The 19,588-nt window shown below is 41.2% G+C and overlaps 1 protein-coding gene across 1 annotated transcript in view; it reads right to left on the reverse strand.

Moving 5' to 3' along the window:
• The window catches only part of LOC308260840 (endophilin-A3), a gene marked incomplete at both ends in the record, with an annotated part of 376,419 nt that overhangs the window by 39,193 nt on the left and 317,638 nt on the right, over positions 1-19,588 (reverse strand). Inside the window, 4 exons of the mRNA XM_080692395.1 lie at positions 906-1,977; positions 4,543-4,696; positions 16,751-16,930; positions 17,029-17,221. Coding sequence (XP_080548521.1) covers positions 906-1,977; positions 4,543-4,696; positions 16,751-16,930; positions 17,029-17,221 — 1,599 coding nt within the window. The remainder of the gene's footprint in view (positions 1-905; positions 1,978-4,542; positions 4,697-16,750; positions 16,931-17,028; positions 17,222-19,588) is intronic.

The raw sequence follows: 19,588 nt of genomic DNA on the forward strand, positions 1-19,588 counted from the left end.
TATATAAAATTACTGAAATGTGACAGTTTTGCACTGACACAGAGAGCACAATAAAACGTGTTTTAATATTATGTTTTAAGCACCTCCAGAAACTTTGGTTCTTATCACCTTATTTTTAGACAGTATGCCATCAAACACGGCACGGTAGTAGAACACTATTTCAGGTACCCAATCTTTCTACCATGGCTACTGTTTTGACTGGTGTTTGGGAGTGAGGACCCTGGTTCTGACTCACTTTGAAGTGGTCGTTAGATTCTGTTTCTCAATGACTTCTTTAGACTGTTACCTCCGCCCTGCCAGTATTGCGGGGCTAACATGAGCCCAAAGGAGGTGTCACACACAGCTATGGGAGAACTCTGTAAATGATCATTTTCATTTCTAACATAATGTAAGATTACTACTTACAAGCCTGCTTTTTTCATGGTCTAATGTTGGTTTATTTATTTATTTTGGTGGTACTTGGGTTCCTGGAAGCCCTGCTACCTGTGGGCTACATTCCCAGACCTATATTTTTATATTTTTTATTTGGAAACAGGGTCTCCTAAGCCAGCGTAACTAGCTTTGAACCTGCGCGATCCTCCTGTCTCCGCCTCCCAAGCGCGGGGATTACAAGCGTGCACCACCACGCCCGGTTATGTTGGTTTATTTTTAAGTAAGTGCTATGCGAAGGGAGAATCTGTACACACTTTAGTCTTGCGTTAATATGAGAGTAATTGGGATCAACACGATGGTTGAATTTAAACCATTACAGACCATAGGCAAAAACACCATTCTGATATTTTCACATTTCATTTTAGTTGGAATTATAGCCTTAGGAGAAAGAGTTCAGAAATGTTTTCAAGAAAAGTAAGAGAGCCATCAAGAAGGTCCTATAACATCCACCATATTATTCTCGCTTTACTTACTTTTCTGAGGGCTGAAGTAACGCTCCATCCTTGGTCCATGTATAAGTGGCCTCACTGGGGGTGATAAGGTCACAGAGTATGTTGATGGCCTCTGTTCTCTGTGTAATGTAGACTGTATTTCCAATCCTTGTGTTGATTGTTTTATTGAATGAAACTGCAGGGGGCTGGCTTCGCCTCATGAGGATGGGTCCCGAAGGCACGAAGGTCAGCTTGACAGAGCTTTTTCCTCCTGAGCTTTGGGGCACACTTTCTGACCCACGCCTGAGCTGAAAGAAGGGAGGCTCCTCTCTCCGGATGTCCCTCCCCTGGATGTGTGCTGGCTGTGCCCTGGCCAGCTCAGCCACCAGCTGGTATATCATCTGGGATGCCAAGTCATCGCTGACCTCTCCGGCTTCCAGGAGCTGACTCATGTTTCTTATCAGCTCATCAAACTGGGCTGTCTCCATGCTGTAGGATCCCTGCTTGACGGCTGCTTCAAACTGCTTGTTCTTAAACTTCCAGGCATCTGTATTTCCCACAGAATTGCTGCAGGGACCCAAGAGCGCCTGCAGGAAGGGTCGATTATTCATCTGACCATCATGTACGTCGAGCTCATTTTTGTTGTTCCACCTTTGGCGCATTTTGTCCCACATGGCTCCCAGGCTCTTGGCTCCCTTGTGGGCCGCTGCAGGATTCCCCCTTGTGTATTCTCCAAGGGCCGGGTGTGCAATGAGCCGGTTGTCGGTCCCAATGAGCTTGAGAACCACTGTTTCCCGCGCAGAGCCTGCAACACACCTGTACACGCCGATGTCAGGGGTTGCGAGACTGTGGATCTTCAGGGAGCCTGACTTGGTGATGCCCAGTCGTTTGGAATTCTGCAAACAGCGGCCATCCTTCTCCCACAAGATCATGGATTTCTGGAATCGTCGCACTGGGCATTTAATAATCACAGATGTGTTGGGCAGCAAGTAGGCTCTGCTACCGACAGTCAGGTTAATACGCTTCTCTTCCTGGGTCTGAATATAGACTCTCCGAACACTGAGGATCTCAGGGCCCTGTTTAGCAAGGTCTGTCTTTGTCTTTGGTTTCATGTCTGCATGCCCAAAAAGAAAATGACTAAGAAAAAAAATACACTCAAAAAATACCTTTTTGACAGTATTCTTGCAAGGCTATGGTGAATGTCTAGGACATTCTTAGGAAAAAAACACCCGTTCTATTGCCCAACTAAATTAGACAGCATAAATACAAACTATGTCTCATCAGTATGGTGATAGGATTTTTTTTTTAAACAAATTCCATTAGTTCAGGCCAGGGAATTAAAACAAAACAAAGTCACTTGAGAAGTGGCACCAGGGTCAGAGATGAGCAGGGACCAAGGTGGTAAGCCACAGACAAGCATTAAGGTCTTAGCAGTAGGTTGGTTAAGTAGGTGATGGGAACACCAGCTCAGGGGACGGGTTGCTAGTACAAGACAAGGAGGCAGAGCACAACAAAGTCCTCCGGCAGAGCTGTGGTCACAGTGAGGCCTCAGTCAAATGAGTGGGACTGTGATGGGTGGCAGTGGGAAATGAGCAAGATACTGGCTCTGGGCACCCATGTCAGGAAGTCCAGGGTGTCTCTGCACCACAGTGCCAGGTCAGGAGAGTGGACAGGGCTGTGGGGAATGAGGTGTTAGGAAGGTAATCAACACGTATGTTGGTTGTCCTAGACGTTGGCAAATGTTGGAGAGGAAGGCTGGGCCTGGTGTGTGTCCTGGAGAGAGCTAGAAAGTGTCTCACAGGTCTGTGCACGGTGCCTTAGAAGGTAGGGCAAGGGCAGTCTGTGCACTAAATGTATAGTATAGCAGAACAGTGGCTCGGAGACAGCAGCAGGGAGGCTCAGGAACACAAGGCTCAGGGCTGGGATCTGTGATGGGGTGGAAGGAGAGGATGCTCTAGGCAAGCACAGAGAGAGAACTGATCAGTCAAAACAAAGCCATGGAGAGAAGGTGGAGGCTGAAGCCAGGCTGCAGCTAGGAACATTCATTCCTATCTCTTGTCTGTTTCCTTGACCTTTGTGTTGGGCAGACTAGGGAATAAGGTGGGCTAAAGAGGAAATATTGCTGTTCTTTTTTCCCCCTTAAAACTTCTAACTTTGTTCAATTAATATAATTTATAATTTCACCTTGTACCACACTGCACGCCCTGATAACCACCACGTATCCCCATATGTCATTGTTATTGTTTTAGAGGAAGCTGCCAGTGCAACTTTAATTTCAGTCTTCTCCATGGCAGTTCATAATCTAATCACAATGGTTCACAGCTATCCACAACTAATAAAGGTCAGAAAAAAATTATCAGAGAGATATGCAATTCAAGCAAAGAACAACCGTGTGCCACTAATCACAGACATCCCCAACTTCCTGGGGACTGGAACACTTGGAACCTTGAGGGTTTGAGAATTTGTTTTCAAAGGATTCCAGGGAAAATAATACTAATGTTCTTCATGACTCAGCAGAGAGAAGCAGCTAAGAATGTGGGCTCAGGAATCACACAAATCAGGCAGACTTGGGATTAAACAGGCCAACTGGCCAACTGGCAGCCATGAGCCTTGGGCGTTAAATCACACACCTGCCCTGTTCCAGGTTCCTTGTTTCTAAACAGGGAAAACTAACAATTGTCTTCCAGTGAGATATTGCATTCAAGGAGCTCCCCACAGTAAGTGCCCCATAAATGTTCTTACTTTTAATGGGTTTATAATTTTACTTTTTGAGTTTCTCCAGGTAAGCCGACAATAGTCTAAAGACACACACATACACAGCATAAAACTAAAAATTGTTCACCCTGATTTTTTTCATAACATAAGCAAGCTCAGGAGGGAACCTGAGGTAATGAATATTATTTTGCAGGCAAATAATTAAAGGTGGTAAAAAATAAAACAGGAAATGGATTCAGAAACTATCATTCCCAGTGTCACTCTTCCTTACTGCCTACCACCTCTCTGCCGCCTAATTTTCAACTGCTTCCCTGGCAGCCCTGAATTTCTTTCTTGTGATCTTTTTACATGGAACATACATATGCACTTGTAAATATGCATCCACTCATGTACACTGACAAAACAGATGAATGCTCCATGCATATTAGTTTTGAATAAAGTCATAGTATAAACCCTATGAAAGCTATTATTCATAATTCATTGAAGAGGTAGCCAAACTACCAGCTTTGTAAACCAAAGGCATGTCATGTTTTCAAGCTTGCTTGCTGGCTTTAGATCTTTCAGAAGAAAAAATATTTTGATATTAAAAAAAAAAAACCTAAGCTCTTCTACCTTTAGTAGAATGCATACAAATACATCACTGGCAAAGCAGGCCAGGGCATTTTTCTGCTTACCTTCTACAAGGCACACTTGTCAATTCTAAGTGGAAGAAATCATAGTAGAGACTACACACCCCAGGGAGAAGCCTCAAAGATGCATGTTAATTGGATGTGCATTTCTTAAAACTGACTTTTCTTAGAAGTGGGTCTTGGTCTTCCACATTCTACCATTTGCTGCTTAAAACATGCCTAGGTCCTGCTGGCTTGGCTTTGCCCCCAGGTTATTAGCACCCTGGCCCTTGGGAAATGAAAGGATTGAATACAGAGTCAGCACATCTTGCAGCAGCAAGGACCAGCACACGTACCACTGCACTTGGGCATCTGGCACGATCTCACGAGCGGGAGCCCTGGAAGGTCCTTGCAGATTGTCTCACTGAGTGGAAGGCGCCGGCCCTTGGCCGTCAGTTTCTGACACACCTGTTTCCTCCTCTGGATTCCAGCTCCACAACTGACCGAGCACTGAAACACAAATTGTAAATAAACATCTTGAGCCAGCCAACAGTAGCAAAGTCACAAAGTGAGACCCTGTTTCAAAATAAAGAATAAAAAATAGGGCAGGGGGTGTAGCTTGGAGGTTGAATGCCCCTAGGTTCCATCCCCAGACCCGCAAACAAACAAAAGAAAGAAAGAAAGAAAGAAAAAAAGAAAGAAAGAAAGAGACCATGTTTCCAAATTTTAAAAAAGAAACTGAAGCAAAACACATACAAAAAAAATGCTATGTTCTTGGATTACTAAAGAAAGCTACAGATTAAATTGTACTCCAGCAAAATACCAACAATATTCTCCATAGAACTGAAACAATCCTGAAATTTGTATATCACAAAACCCCTCAAATACCCAAAGCAACACTTAGCAAAAGGAAGGCAGGAGGCATTACACTGACTCCAAAATATACTATGAAGATGTAGTAATCAAAACAGCATGGTATTGGCATAAAAATAGACACATAGACCAAATAGAGAGCCTAGAAGTAAGCTCACGGATCTAGAGCCAACTGACCTTTAACAAAGGTCATGCTTGGGGAGAGGACAGTCTTCTCATGAATGCTGCTGTGAAACCCATGCAGATGAATGAAACTTTTAACTCTTACCAGTTACAAAAACCAGCTCAAGATGCAATAAAGACTCAAATGTAAGACCTTAAGTTTTGAAGCTACTATAAGAAAACACAGGGAAAATGCTTTAAGATATTTGAAATGGCAAGGAATTGTTTTTTTTTAAAGTTTGAAAAAGACCTCCCACCAAATCACAGAAAAGTAAAAATAGACAAATAGGAATAGATCAAAGTATAAAGGTTTTGCACAGCAGAGGAAAATATTAGCAGAGAGAAGAGACAAACTAGAGAATGAAAGAAAATGAGTTTAAATTATACTTGTGACAAGTTAGTATCCGGAATAGCTAGAAGAAAGGATTTTTAATGTTTTTACCATAAAAGAAATCATAAATGTTTGAGGGATACATACATTTAACTTAATTTAAACATCATGCAATGCATACATGTATTAGATACCATGTGGTATACCATTAATATATTTGATTCTCATGTTTGTGTGTATCCATAAAAACAAAATTAATAAACTTAAAAGTGTATAAAAAGGAAGGTTGATATACAAAGGCTTGATTCCTAGGGTAGAGCTATTGAAAGGTGCTATGTGCCTTTAAGAGGTGGGGCCCAGCAGGAGGTGCTCAGGTCATTGGGGTATAGCCTTCATGGATCCTGCCTTTACCCTACTTATGCCCAACCCTTGCTTCCTGGCTTAAGACAGGACATCTGCTCCACCAGATATCCCACCACTATCATCTATACTCTCACTAACCTGGGCTGATGCAATTTTGAGCCCCCCAAAAAACTGTGAGTTAAGGAAATATTTTCTCTTCACAAATTAATTCCCTCAGGTATTTCATCATAGCAATGCATAGCTGACTAGTACAAGAAGATTTTAAGACTCTCCCACACTGCAAGATATAAAAATAGCATTTATACTTGACAATCATTGTGTAGACATGTGATTTGAACTTTAAAATTTAATACACTTTTATTGAGTATGTTAGGAAAGAAATTAAAGTAAAATTAAAGAATTTGCCGAATGCCCAATTTTTCTACTATAATTAATTACTAAAAGAATGTGGGGTGGGAATTGGGTAGGGGTTAAATCAGTGATGTGTGCATGTCTCTACACACAAGTTTTTTACCCCAATATGATGTATGAATATAATGCACCAATAAAAAAAAATATCTAAACAAGAAAAAAAAATGTGTAAGGTCAAGAAAGTAGAGAAACAAATGAGAGATTTGGATAGTCATTGTTTTTGTGTGTGTGGTGCTGGGAATTGAACCCAGAGGCATTCTACCTTCAAGCTATACCCTCAGACTGATTTTTTATTCTTTATTTTGATACAGGATTTCACTAAGTTGTGGAAGGCCTTACTAAGTAGCTGAGGCTGGCTGAGAACCCAGATCCTCCTGTCTCAGCCTCCAAGTACTGGGATTACAAGCATGCGCCACCATGCCTGGCTTGGATAGTCATTTATTTTTATTTATTTATTTTTTTATGGTACTGGGGTTCCTGGAAACCCTTCTACCTCTGGGCTACACTCCCAGACCTATATTTTTTATATTTTTATTTGGAAACAAGGTATCTTAAGCCAGAGAGGCTGGCTTCGGACCTGCGGGATCCTCCTGTCTCCGCCTCCCAAGCGCGGGGATTACAAGCGTGCGCCACCACGCCCAGTGCTTGGATAGTCATTTTTAAAGACATATTTTGACTTAGAGTATTTAGGGAACTTGTGCTGAAGAATGAGGCAGTGAGCATACTTAGGCTTTTTCCACCTTTTCTCTCTAAATCCCCAATTATTTTTCATGTCGAAGAGATATCAGGATTTCTGCTATTTATATTCTGTCCTGAACTGTAATTGCCAGTTGATTAATCTTTAGATGTAAATGAATTCATTGCGTATCATCCATCTTCTTTTACTGGGGTCAGTGCATTCCTGGATTCTGTATTTCAAATCATCTTTGTGACTCCCATTGGCCCTATAAGATTTTCAAGGAAGGCTCCTCAGAATAGAGTCCCTTGGCTGGGCATGGTGGCCCATGCTTGAAATCCCAGCTTTTGGGCAGCTGAAACAGGAGGATCGCAGTTTGTGGACAGCCTCAGCTACTTAGTGAGGCCCTCTGCAACTCAGTGAGACCCTGTTTCAAAATAAATAATAAAAAAGAGAGCTGGTGGTGTCTCTTGGAGGTAGAGTGCCTCTGGGTTCCATTCCCACTAACACACACACACACACACACACACACACACACACACACACACGAATAGGGTCCCCTGCCTGCCTGTCTGGTGCCCTTGTACGTGCAGAGCAACCTGGAGGAAGATGACATTCTCAGGTGCTACTTCTTCTTCCTTGGATCCTGCTCCACTGTCTTCTTGTATCAAATGCTCTGGTGAAACCCTGTGAGGCGCAGGAGGGAATCTTTATGGTTGATTTGTTTGCCTTTTCTGCTCAGAGGCCTGGGGCTTACTTCTTTATCTAACAATCTCAGCGCCTCATGCGCACAGTCTAAGATGGTCATATTCTCTTGGCACATGGTGTGTCATGGGACCCACTGGGAAAAGCTTTGGCCAAAGCAAGTCAGTTCTCATTATTATTATTATTATTATTATTATTATTAATTAGTATTATTATTATTATTTGGTGGTGTTACTGGGGATGGAACCCAGGGGCCTTCTACCTCCGGGCTACACTCCCAGACCTATTTTATATTTTATTTGGAAACAGGGTCTCTTAAGCCAGCTGAAGCTGGCTTCGAACCTGCACGATCCCTCCTGTTTCAGCCTCCCAAGCGCGGGGATTACAAGCGAGCGCCACCACGCCCGGCTAGTTCTCTTTATTTTTAATCTCTGGTTTTCTCTTCCATTCATTTTGTTCTCAATAAATATCAGTTGTGTTCATGTTTGATCTTTTTTGTACCCATCATTGCCGCTACAATTTTATATCTTTGTTCCTTTCAATATCACCTTATATAATTTATTCCAGCCTGTACACCATGTACTTCTGTTTTTGGCAGGTATTTTTTTTTTTATGTTGTTGCTTATAATGTTACTTTTATGTCTGCTATTTCTTGTTTTTATTTGTTTGTTTTTCACCGGGCTGCTCCAGTTTTCTTATCTTCTCCTTCTGTCTTCTTATACTTTTTAAAAACACAAATCTTGCTTTTGAGCCACATTCCCCCTGGGCATCACAACTATGGCTTCTTCGTGAACATGAAACCTGTTGGTTGGAACTTCTCTCTTGGAACACCTTTGTTGCACTGTGTGACGCTTGCTTAGGCTCTTTTCCCTAAATCCCATCTTCCTTCTCCTCTGAGTTTTTACATCAGTGTGCTATCTTCAACACTGACACAAAATCTCATTTCTGTTCCTCACAACACTCTTCATATTTTGATATTTGAAAGGTTGCTGTGATGCTGGGCGTGTGGTGCACACTTGTAATCCCTTCACTTGGGAGGCAGAGACAGGAGGATCGCGCAGGTTCAAAGCCAGCCTCACTGGCTTAAGAGACCCTGTTTCCAAATAAAAGTATAAAATAGGTCTGGGAGTGTAGCCTGGAGGTAGAAGGGTTTCCAGGAACTCCAGTACCACCAAAAGAAAAAAAAAAATATTGAAAGGTTGCTGTGGCTGCCGGGCTTGGTGGCGCACGCTTGTAATCCCCGCGCTTGGGAGGCAGAGACAGGAGGATCGTGCTTGTTCGAAGCCAGCCTTGCTGGCTTAAGAGACTCTGTTTCCACATAAAAATGTTAAAAAATAGGTCTGGGAGTGTAGCCCGTGGGAGTGTATCCCGGAGGTAGAAGGGCTTCCAGGAATCAGTACCACCAAAAAAAAAAAAAAAATATTGAAAGGTTGCTGTGGCTAAGAAAAGAGTTTTGTAAATTATGGGCTCACTATATAATAACCCAGCTACCAGTCTGTATATCTGAACACCTCTTCATCTCTGGCATCCTTTCTTAGGTGAGGAGGCATAAAAATATGGCCTCCCCTTTGGCTCTGTCTCCACCAGTTCTGCAGGGACACTCTGTCTTTTCAGGTAGCTCTGGGTCCTTGATCTAGTAGTCTCTGTAATCAAAGAACTATTGAGTAGGCCTTCAGGATGGCTACAATTATTCCCAGAGAAATCTATATCCCACTTGGCGCCTGAGGAAATATTTGTCAGTTCTCAAGCTTTCCTCTCATTTTAATCCAGATTTTATGGTCTTTGGCAGGTGTGTTTCATAATTTATAGTTTGGGCTCATGGCCATTTCATTGTTCACTGAAGACAGGGTGTTTCCTCTTTTTATTCTCTTTGTGGTTTTTTGGTTGGGTTTCAAAGGAGGGGGATAGAATTTTTGAAAATGCCTTTATTATCCTGTTGACAGAAAGCCCTGATTATTATTTTCAGTACAGATAAAAGCTTTCTGTAGGCTTTTGAACACGCATTTGAAAATTACTATTTACAAAAGTATCATTTTTTTAACAAGTCAAATGATCGTCTAAGAGTGGTCCACATCATAAAAATCAGTGTCAACTTTTTATTACACTACCACCGAGGTATTTTTGTTCACGTATCAGACCAGATATTTCTCCTCATTATGAATGCTAGTGTTGTTTGTAAACCTCTTTTTCTGGGTGGAGGTCTTACAAGACTGTTCCTGCTCAGTTCAAAGTAAGAATGTCATTAGAGAATGCTCACAGCTTGTGTGTGTGTGTGTGTGTGTGTGTGTGTGTGTGTGTGTGTGTGTGTGTGTCTTAATCAAGGCCTTTAATTACCACTCACAAAGTAGCAACCTTGTGCGGAAGCATCTATGGCTTCACTATAGACATCTGGTCGTTTCCTCAGAAAGAGTTCATGCAAATAACAATACTCTTCTTGAGTTCTTGCATCTTTGTGTCTATTCGCTTATAACCTTTAAACTGGAAGGTCAGTTTGTCAAGGTGTAAGATCTGTGGATCATATTTTCTTTCCTTCAGTATATTAATTATATTGTTCCTGTTTTCTGGTGTGAAATCATATCATTAAGAAGCCTGATCTCAGAATCAGTTTCTTTCCCTAATAAATGACTTGATGCACAAACACATTCTCTTTCTCTCTCCTCTCTCTCTGTGTGTGTGTGTGTGTGTGTGTGTGTGTGTGTGTGTGTGTTACTGATTCTCTCATTCTCTCATTCTCTCTCTCTCTCTCTCTCTCTCTCTCTCTCTCTCTCTGTGTGTGTGTGTGTGTGTGTGTGTGTGTGTGTGTGTGTGTGTGTGTGTTACTGAGGATTGAATCCAGGGTCAATATACCTCAGAGCTATACCTCCAGCCTTATTTTATTTTTTTATTTTTTTATTTTTTGGTGGTACTGGGGTTCCTGGAAACCCTTCTACCTCTGGGCTACACTCCCAGACCTATTTTTTTATATTTTTTATTTGGAAACAAAGGTTCGACAGGATCCTCCTGTCTCCACCTCCCAAGTGCGGGGATTACAAGCGTGCACCACCATGCCCAGCTTATTTTATTCCTTATTTTAAAACAGACTCTCACTAAATTGTTGAGGGCCTCACTAAGTTGCTGAGGATGGCCATGAGCTTGTGATCCTCCTGTCTCAGCCTCCCAAGTAAAGGGATTACAAGAGTGCAGCACCACACCCGCCACAGAAACATCTCTCTTCATCTCTAATGTCAGTCATTTTGGTAAAATTTGCCTTGATGTTGACCATTCTGGATTAATGATCTCAGGTATACATAGTGACCCTTAAATGTTGCAATGTAAGTCTTTTATCCATACTTTTCTTCCGTTACATTGTTTGGTGATTTTCTTTTCCTGGGCCCACACATTCATTAGATTTTTCTCTGTGTATTTTCACATGAACTTCTCTTTAATTTTTACTTCTTTCTTTTCTTATCTATTCCTTATTTCACTTTGTGTCTAACTATTCTTGGGTTATTTCCAGTTTAATCTGCATTCTGAAAAACTTCCCTTTAGTTGTCTAAATCTTTCCTGAACCCAGCCTGCTGTCTTTTTACTCCCCTGCTATTCGTCCTACTTCCTAGATTTTCTATTTTTGACTCATTTTCATCGTTTTCTTAGCTCATTTTACAATGTTATATTTTCACCTGCATCACGCCAAATTCTTGTTATGTTGGTAGGTTATTAATACTTTTACTGTGCAGTATCTTTATGTGGGGTTTGCTAATGCTCATATATAACTTAAATAGACTGATTTCTGTGCTTTTAGGAAAGGAGTGTTTGGGGAGGACCGTTTCAAACATCTATCTCATCCTCACTGATAAAGGCTCCTTTCTCTGGTCTCTGGTTATAAAAAGAAGCATTCGACTATTTGGCCAGAGTTCTGAGGTTTGTGTCCTCTGGACTCTCCACTCCGAGGGAACTGAAGGTTCTCCTTCCTGACTGTGTGTTTCTTCTTGACCTACATTATGATTCTGACAAGCTGTGAGGTACTTCTGGAGACCCACGGGATGTGAGGTGCTCCAGTGCTCAGCCTCCTGGGTCTGCACGTCCACCTTTCCCCTCAGGCCACTCCAGAATCTGGAGTCTTCTCTCTGTGTCACTAACCTGCCTGAGACTAGCTTGCTCAGGGTTACGTTCAGAGGAGGATCATCACCTTGTCAGGGTATTTATTACTGACATCCATGTTCCAGTGTTCTGTGGAAATTCCTGGCCTATCTCTTTAATATCTCCTCCTGGCTTCTAAATTTTTAGTTTCTGTGAAACGTCTGTCATTGTGCCTAGTATGGTCTTACCCACTTACCTTTTTTCTGCGATATTAATTGCTATGTATTTCTTTTTGTTTAGCTTTTTTTTTGGTGGTACTGGGGTTCCTGGAAGCCCTTCTACCTCTGGGCTACACTCCCAGACCTATTTTTATATTTTTATTTAGAAACAGGGTCTCCTAAGACAGCGCGCGCGGCTGGCTTCGAAACTGCGCGATCCTCCTGTCTCCGCCTCCCAAGCGCGGGGATTACAAGCGTGCGCCACCATGCCCGGCGCTTGTTTAGCTTTTTAATGAGGAATTCGAGGCTATTAAGCAAGGAGGCCACCACCATCATTTGTTTCACTGGAAGCTTCCTGGCAGTTTTGAAAGGGACTATTGTCAAAAATATACTCTGAGATAGCACAGTACTCATCTTCTATGACTTCAACTACCACGTACATGTTGATGACTGCTGCAATTATATCTTTATTGCAGCTCTCTTCTGAGCTATAATTTTTTACTGCTACCTTTATAGAATCTCAATGTATATATAGTTCAAAATAAACCCATGTTCGCTCCTTTTAAATTACCTGCTGTCTATGCTTCCTCTTCTCTAAATAATTTAAAAATTAATGCAACCCCATCCATTAGCTTCCTAAGACTGAAATATTGGCCACCCTCTTTTTTGTTCATTTTTCTAGCAACTAGATAACCAAGTATGTCAATTATATTTCCTAAATATCTTTCAAAACTATCTGCTATTTTCTATCCTAATGCTTTTATTATCTCTCATTGGTTTTATCCCACTCTCTACCTAACAAGTATGTCACTTATATTCCCCAAATATCTTTCAAAACTATCCACTATTTTCTGTCCTAAAGGTTTTCTTCTCTCATTGGTTTTATCTCAGTCTCTGCCTAACACGGCTTCTCAAGTTCAGCAATTTCATCCTCTATGTTATTTTCCCCATGCTTCCACCAGAATTATATGTCTGGCACCTTGCACCTTTCCTTTCCCATTCAAACACCTTCTGTCATGTTCTCAGTGACAGAAGAGATAAATATGGATATCCAAAGTCCTTCATTCACCATCTGGCTGTGACCTCCTCTTCCCATCTCATCCTTCACCATTTCTTCAGTGCATCCTCTTCCAATTCCAAAAACCACTGATAAGCCCACAGCTCTGTGCCTCCTATACACTGTGGCATAGCTAGAACAGCCCTGGGTCTCCTTTCCACAGTTTGCACTCATTTCTTAAGATTCAACTTTAAGGTACATCTTCTATAACACCTTCCTGGGACCCAGGCATATGCATATGTTTTCTTTCATTTTTTTCATAGTTCTGTACATGGGGCACTTTAATTGGGCTCCTTTTATATGATTATAAACATTATCTCATCAATGTACCTCATTATGCTGTGAATGTTTGCTGTTTAAGTGGCCATGAGCATGGAAGGGGGTGGTAGTGGGAATATCCAATTTAGAAGAAGTTTTATACATTCTTTTAATCTAGCTGACAAGTGTTTGCTAAACAACACACTGAATACAGATGGACAGAGGTGGTCCTTGTGCTTGGGTGGCTATAATCTAGGAAAATAAGGCATATTCAGGTTGGATGTGTGTGAGGGTTAAAGTGGGACAGACAGAAGGACATGCATGGACTTGAATGCACCGAGTATCTTGAATGGGTTAATTTATAAGGACAAACTTTTATTGAACCTGAAAAGGCCCTATTATTCATATAGAAGAGTTGTTATCTACTTAGTAATTAATTCATATAAGTAATTTCACATAAAAAGAATAAAAGAAGGCTTTTTAAAGCCCTTGAAAGCTGAAACATTCTTTATTCACAGAAGGAGTATCTAAACAAATAGTTAATGCATTTGGGCCAAAGACCTCTGATCAAGAATAAGCTAACTCTATAGGATAATGACTGATAGGATGGATCTGCATTCAGATACAGCGTGTTTTCTGACCCCACCAAATGCCAATTATGTAGATAAAAATTTTTAAATGTATTAGATAAACCTAATCATGCTTCTTAGATTTTGTAGAAAGATCAGTACTTTTTGAGGGGATTTTTCCATCCTGAGCACCATCAATAATGTGAAACAGTTTTTATCTGTAAGACTGCGATGTGTGTGTGTGTGTGTGTGTGTGTGTGTGTGTGTGTACATCCACATAACTATTTTATGTACTTGTCAACTTTAATTTTTACAACAGGTCCTTGGAGGAAAGATCCCTGATTGTTTTGTCAGTTTCTATGGTATAAATTCTTTTTTGTTGTAGTTGATTTCTAGATATCAACCCAATGTCATGGAGCACAAGTTGTAATGATATTACAATTGATTCTCATGAGCCAATGTGAACTGCCTGCAAAATGAGAGAGATTATCTTCATGAGTAATAAAGAGTAAGTCTATTGGAAACTGGAGTACTAAATTTGGAACTCCATGTGTCCTGGACATGTTCCTTGTAAAATGTCTTATTTATAAAGATCTTTGGTTTTCTACTTAAAATATGGACATATTTCAAGAATTGAATAGATGGAAGGGATAGGTAACTGAACACAGGAGTGGAGAAGTCAAGACAAGGATTACAACTGTCGGTGTATGTGGTGCAGTGGGATTTGGTAGGAGACCGAAGGGGTCCCTGCTCTCTATGATGGGAATCTATCCTACTTGGGAAGTTGATGTGGTATTGGATACAAGTTTAGAGACCATTCCTAGAAATGAAGAGTCAGGGGAGAGGTAAGGACACAGAATCAACTAGAGTAAAAATGTAGTCATGAAAACTAAAAGGTCAAATGTTGAGCTTTCTGGAAACTTGGAAGAAAAATCAACAGAAAGAAAAATAGAGATGCAGGGAAAACAAAAACACCTGGAAGCATCACAAAGGTGAAAGATGAATGTAGACAAAATGGTTAAGTGCTCCATCAAAGTCCACAGGATAAAGAAAGAGAGGGGTCGCCTGGGTTTCAGACAAGCAGTGCTGCATGAACAAGAGGTTGCACAGGGCATGAAGGAGAAGATGGCCAGGAAGACGGCCAGCTCTGAGTCAATGCTTCCTTCTTGTAACCTGAAAAGCTGCGTTAGAGCTGAAAGTTCTTTTCTCCCTCATGCTTGGTACAGATCTACGGAACCAAGGCAAACTCATGGGCCAATGAATGGACAAGGCTCAAAAAATGTCACGAACAGAAATTGTGTGGGGGAAGAGGGCAACAGGCCCGGCTCAGTCAAGAATGGAAATTCTGGTGTAGCTTCTCAGCCTTTCTGTGTCCAGGGTTAGTGGCCAATGTGGAAGGGCTCTATCCAGAACCACATAATGGATGGCCGCCCCCAACTGAGCCATCCCATGGCACAAGAATTAGTTTGGCAGGGAATTTTAGGAAAGGGTGGCAATTTGGTCCCAGAGTCTCTGCCAAAGCAAAGCAACTCTGAAATAAGAGGAAATTTTACCTAACAGGAGAAAGGCTGAACCCCACAGGAAATCCAGACTGCTGTGGCACGGTCTGCATGCCTGTCTGGACCTGTCTGAACTCTGGCTTGTGCTGTCCCAATGGCCCTGTGTTCCTGAGCTGTGTGCAAACTTCCCGTTCCTCCCAGACAGGCTTCCTGGAGATGTAGGACTGGCTGTGAGGTGGGGTCTGGAAGAGCACTGGTGGCCTCCGGGAGCATGAGAGACAAGCTGCTTCACATCAGCTCAGGTTATGTGACCTCTTTCTCTGTCTCCTTCAAAACATCTTTCCAATGAACTATTTCCCTCTCCTATGCTGAGAGACTCTAGCTTTTCTAAAATTCACCACTTCAACAACACTTTGCATTTCCCCTGATTTTGACTGAGGGAGACATTTACTCGCTGGGAGCTCTGTGGGGCCTGAGCACCTGTCACCTCAGCCTATCATGTGAAGGGTGCAGCAAGCCAGCCTGGAGCAGAGAGAGGTCTGGAATGAGAATAAAGAGCTTCAGTAAGAGTATCACCCACGTCAGGGGCAGCCCTGTGTGCTCCGCTTGGGATGTGGACTCTGCAGCAGTAAGACCCATGGCAGATCTGAGCAAGCCGATCTGGTGAAGAGAGCAAGGGAGCGCTTTGCTCTGTCAGACACTCTGAGGATGTGAGAGGATCCAGAGGCAGGAGGTCGAGTAGGAGGCATCATAACAGAAGCAATGAAGGCAGAAGAAATGGCTTCTGTGCCAACTTTGCCTCTATGGGAGCGTGGGTATCTTATTTAAGCTGTTGGGGTTCAGTTCCCCCAGTCCAAAAAGTAAGGCATTGCTGCTAGACTGTGTCAGGCCATGCCAGCCAGAAATGATGTGCTAGAACTCTTCTGATTGCAATAAGCCAAGCTTGGGATGATGAAAGATAAAATTGGCAGTGGTGGCAGCAGACCGCAGAGTAAATAAAAGCGTGAAGATGTCCAGAGAGTCGAAACGACGGGGTTTAATGAATAATTCATAGGCAGCGACACATGGAAGAGAGGAATCAGACTGATGTTGAGAGCACTCTGGCAGACCATTCTGGGAGTTGCAAAAGAAGGGATTGGTGCGGGAGAGAAGTGAGAGCAGTTTAACACACACTGAATAAAAACTGAAAAGGAATCGTGGTGTCGGGGTGTGGCCCAGGCACTAGCCCCTGACCCAGAGAGCCAGAAGCAGCAGCTTCTTCAGTTCCCACCCCACTCACCTCACACTGGTCATGGTCTGATCCTGTGGAGCAAACATTTATTTAGAGGCTGGAACAAAGGGAGAGCAGCAGAGATGGCGCCGTGGGGCGAGTGTGACCCTTACCTTCGACCATTCTCCCACGGCAAAATGCGGAGGGCAGTCTGTGCGGGCGCAGGACTTGTGGGATGACGCCTTGGGTCCTTGGCACAATTCATCAGAGAGATTCAGAAAGCTGCCATCCGTCAACAGCTGCCGGCAGGTGACCCTGCGGTTCTGAGTGCCCCCGCCACAGGTCCGGGAGCACTAAGAAGACAGAGCAGGAAGGCAGAGGGCTCAGCTTACTTTATGCCAGTGCAGGGGACAGAAAATGGGCTGTGGACCAACGGGCTCATCTGTCGTACCTGCTGCCAGTCTTCAATGTGCCAGCCAGGAGGGCAATCGAACTGGTTGCACGCTTGTAGGGCATGGGGCTTTTCATCTTGGCATTCCTCAGGAGGGGCGGGGGACTCCTCTGGGTGCAGACAGTATACCTCCCGGGTCTGGATTCCCACACCGCAGGTCGCTGAGCAGGGTCCCCAAGAGCTCATGTGCCATCTGTACCAAAGAACAAGCAGGAAGGTTGACCTGTCCAACAAGACAGCCGGCCACGACCAGCGTGAATACTTCCCAGGTCTCTGCGCAGCCAGACTTGGCTGTGTACAGAGTCGATGGCAACAGCATCTCCAGCGATACACACCATAAAAATACAGAAAGGTTGTACATAACAGCAAGAAGTGTCGGGAAAGCACTTAAAGATCTTACTCCCATTTGGGAAGGGCCAGAATGAAAAGAAGCAGGTTTTCTTTCCCCCCCATCTTGCCTTGCCATCATCTATCAAAAATAAAATCTCAGTTTGGTTTCAAGTAGAATCCCAAGGCAATGGTGATTTATGCAGGTGTCAAAAGAAATTTTCAATGCTTAAAAACACACTTCAGAAAATCTTTGGGGCACCTGGATCCATTATTTGGAATATCCCTAAGAAATTTCTTTTATGTTAGAATTAGATTTACAGCATATAACATATATACATATATATGTATATATATATATATATATATATATATATATATATATATATATATATATATATATATGATTCCTTTCTAATAAGATCTTGGAAAATTCAGGTTTTCTCATGAAACATCTGTAAAAATGAAAAGCCAGGGCAGCTGCTCTCGATACATATTTCCAAAGTGCCTTCAGGAAAGATTCTTCCAATTTATAGCCACCAGAAATATGTGAGAGTGCCTAGTTTCCTACACTCAGAGTCATGCTGAAGAATATAATGTGAAAAGTCTCTGTCCATGTGATGGATGAGCATTATACATTATGATCATTTTAATTTGTGCATGGTTAATTTTGAGTGAACATGAATTCTTAGTTACTGTAGAAATATGCTGCAGGGAAACCATTTTAGGTTGCTTAAAATGTACATAAAAGGATTTTGGCTCCAGGGTAGTTTGTAATAGCAAAAAAAAAAATGTTTTTTAATTTCACCAAATGAAAGATCATCTAAATGTTTCGCAATAAAGGATGCAGTAAATACTTGTCCATTCATTAAACAGAGTACTCTCAGCCATTAAAATAATAAAGTGGATGTACAGTCATTCACATAGAAATTAATTCGTGATATATTTTTATTAAGAAGGAAGTAAGGTCATAAAATGGTTTATATAATATAATCAAATTATTTGTACAGTTATAAATGCATGTAGAAAAAGTCTGGATAATTATACATCAAAATATCAACATTAGTCATCTCTAAGTGATAGAATTTTTATTTTCTTTAGCCTTAATTCTTTCCTGAGGTTTATCTATCTATCTATCTATCTATCTATCTATCTATTTATTTTGCGGGTCTGGAGATGGAACCCAGAGGCATTTGACCTCCGAGCTATACCCCCTGCCCTATTTTTTATTCTTTATTTTGAAACAGGATCTCACTAAGTTGAAGAGGGCCTCACTAAGTAGCTGAGGCTGTCCGCGAACTGTGATCCTCTAGTCTCAGCCTCCCAAATGCTAGGATTACAAGCATGCGCCACCACGCCCCGCTTCCTGAGGTTTATTATAATGAACATTCATTAATAGAAAAAAATAAGTTGGTTCTCTTAAAAATTAGTGCTTATTTTTAAAGTGACTTTTAGTTTTAATCACCTCTATTTTTCTGTGATAAACATGTTTTACATATGTAAATAGGGGGAAATAAAAACCAAAAATAGTATTTGAGACAAATGAAGGGAAATTTTGTAATGAATATATAATAATAATCATAGAAGTCTAGAGACTGAAAAAAAAGAATCAATGTGTATGAAGCATGAGCTGTTAGATATGGAAAAAACAAACAGAAATATAATTTGAATTATTTATATATATTATAATTATATTAAATTATAATTAAATTATAATTATATTAAATTATATTATAATTTGAATATAATTTGAATTATTATTTAAAACACTTTAAAATATTCTATAAAAAGCCTTTGACATATCAAGAAAATAAATATTAATAAGAACTTAGGTATAATGGTACATTTGTGAATACTGATGAAATATATAACTTTCTAGGAAGCTATAGAAGTCTTGTGCAAGAAAAGAATTGAATCCTGCTAGTTTTGTGATCAAATCCCTACAAATCTGCAAAAAATGGAAAAATTTTTATAGTACTTTAATGTTTCCAAAGTAGAGGATTAAAATATTTTATTGTATATTATAAAGTCAGAAGATATCTGAGCACAAAATTTTATGATTACACAGGAAGCAATATATATATAATATATATATTATATATATAATATATATTATATATATTATATATATTATATAATATATATAAATATATATATATATATATTTTTTGCAATACTGGGGATGGAACCCATGGGAATTCTAGCTCTAAGTGACACCCCCAGCCCTAATTTT

This window comes from Muscardinus avellanarius (genome assembly GCF_963383645.1).
Source record: "Muscardinus avellanarius genome assembly, chromosome: 3".
In the NCBI taxonomy this organism is placed as follows: domain Eukaryota; kingdom Metazoa; phylum Chordata; class Mammalia; order Rodentia; family Gliridae; genus Muscardinus; species Muscardinus avellanarius.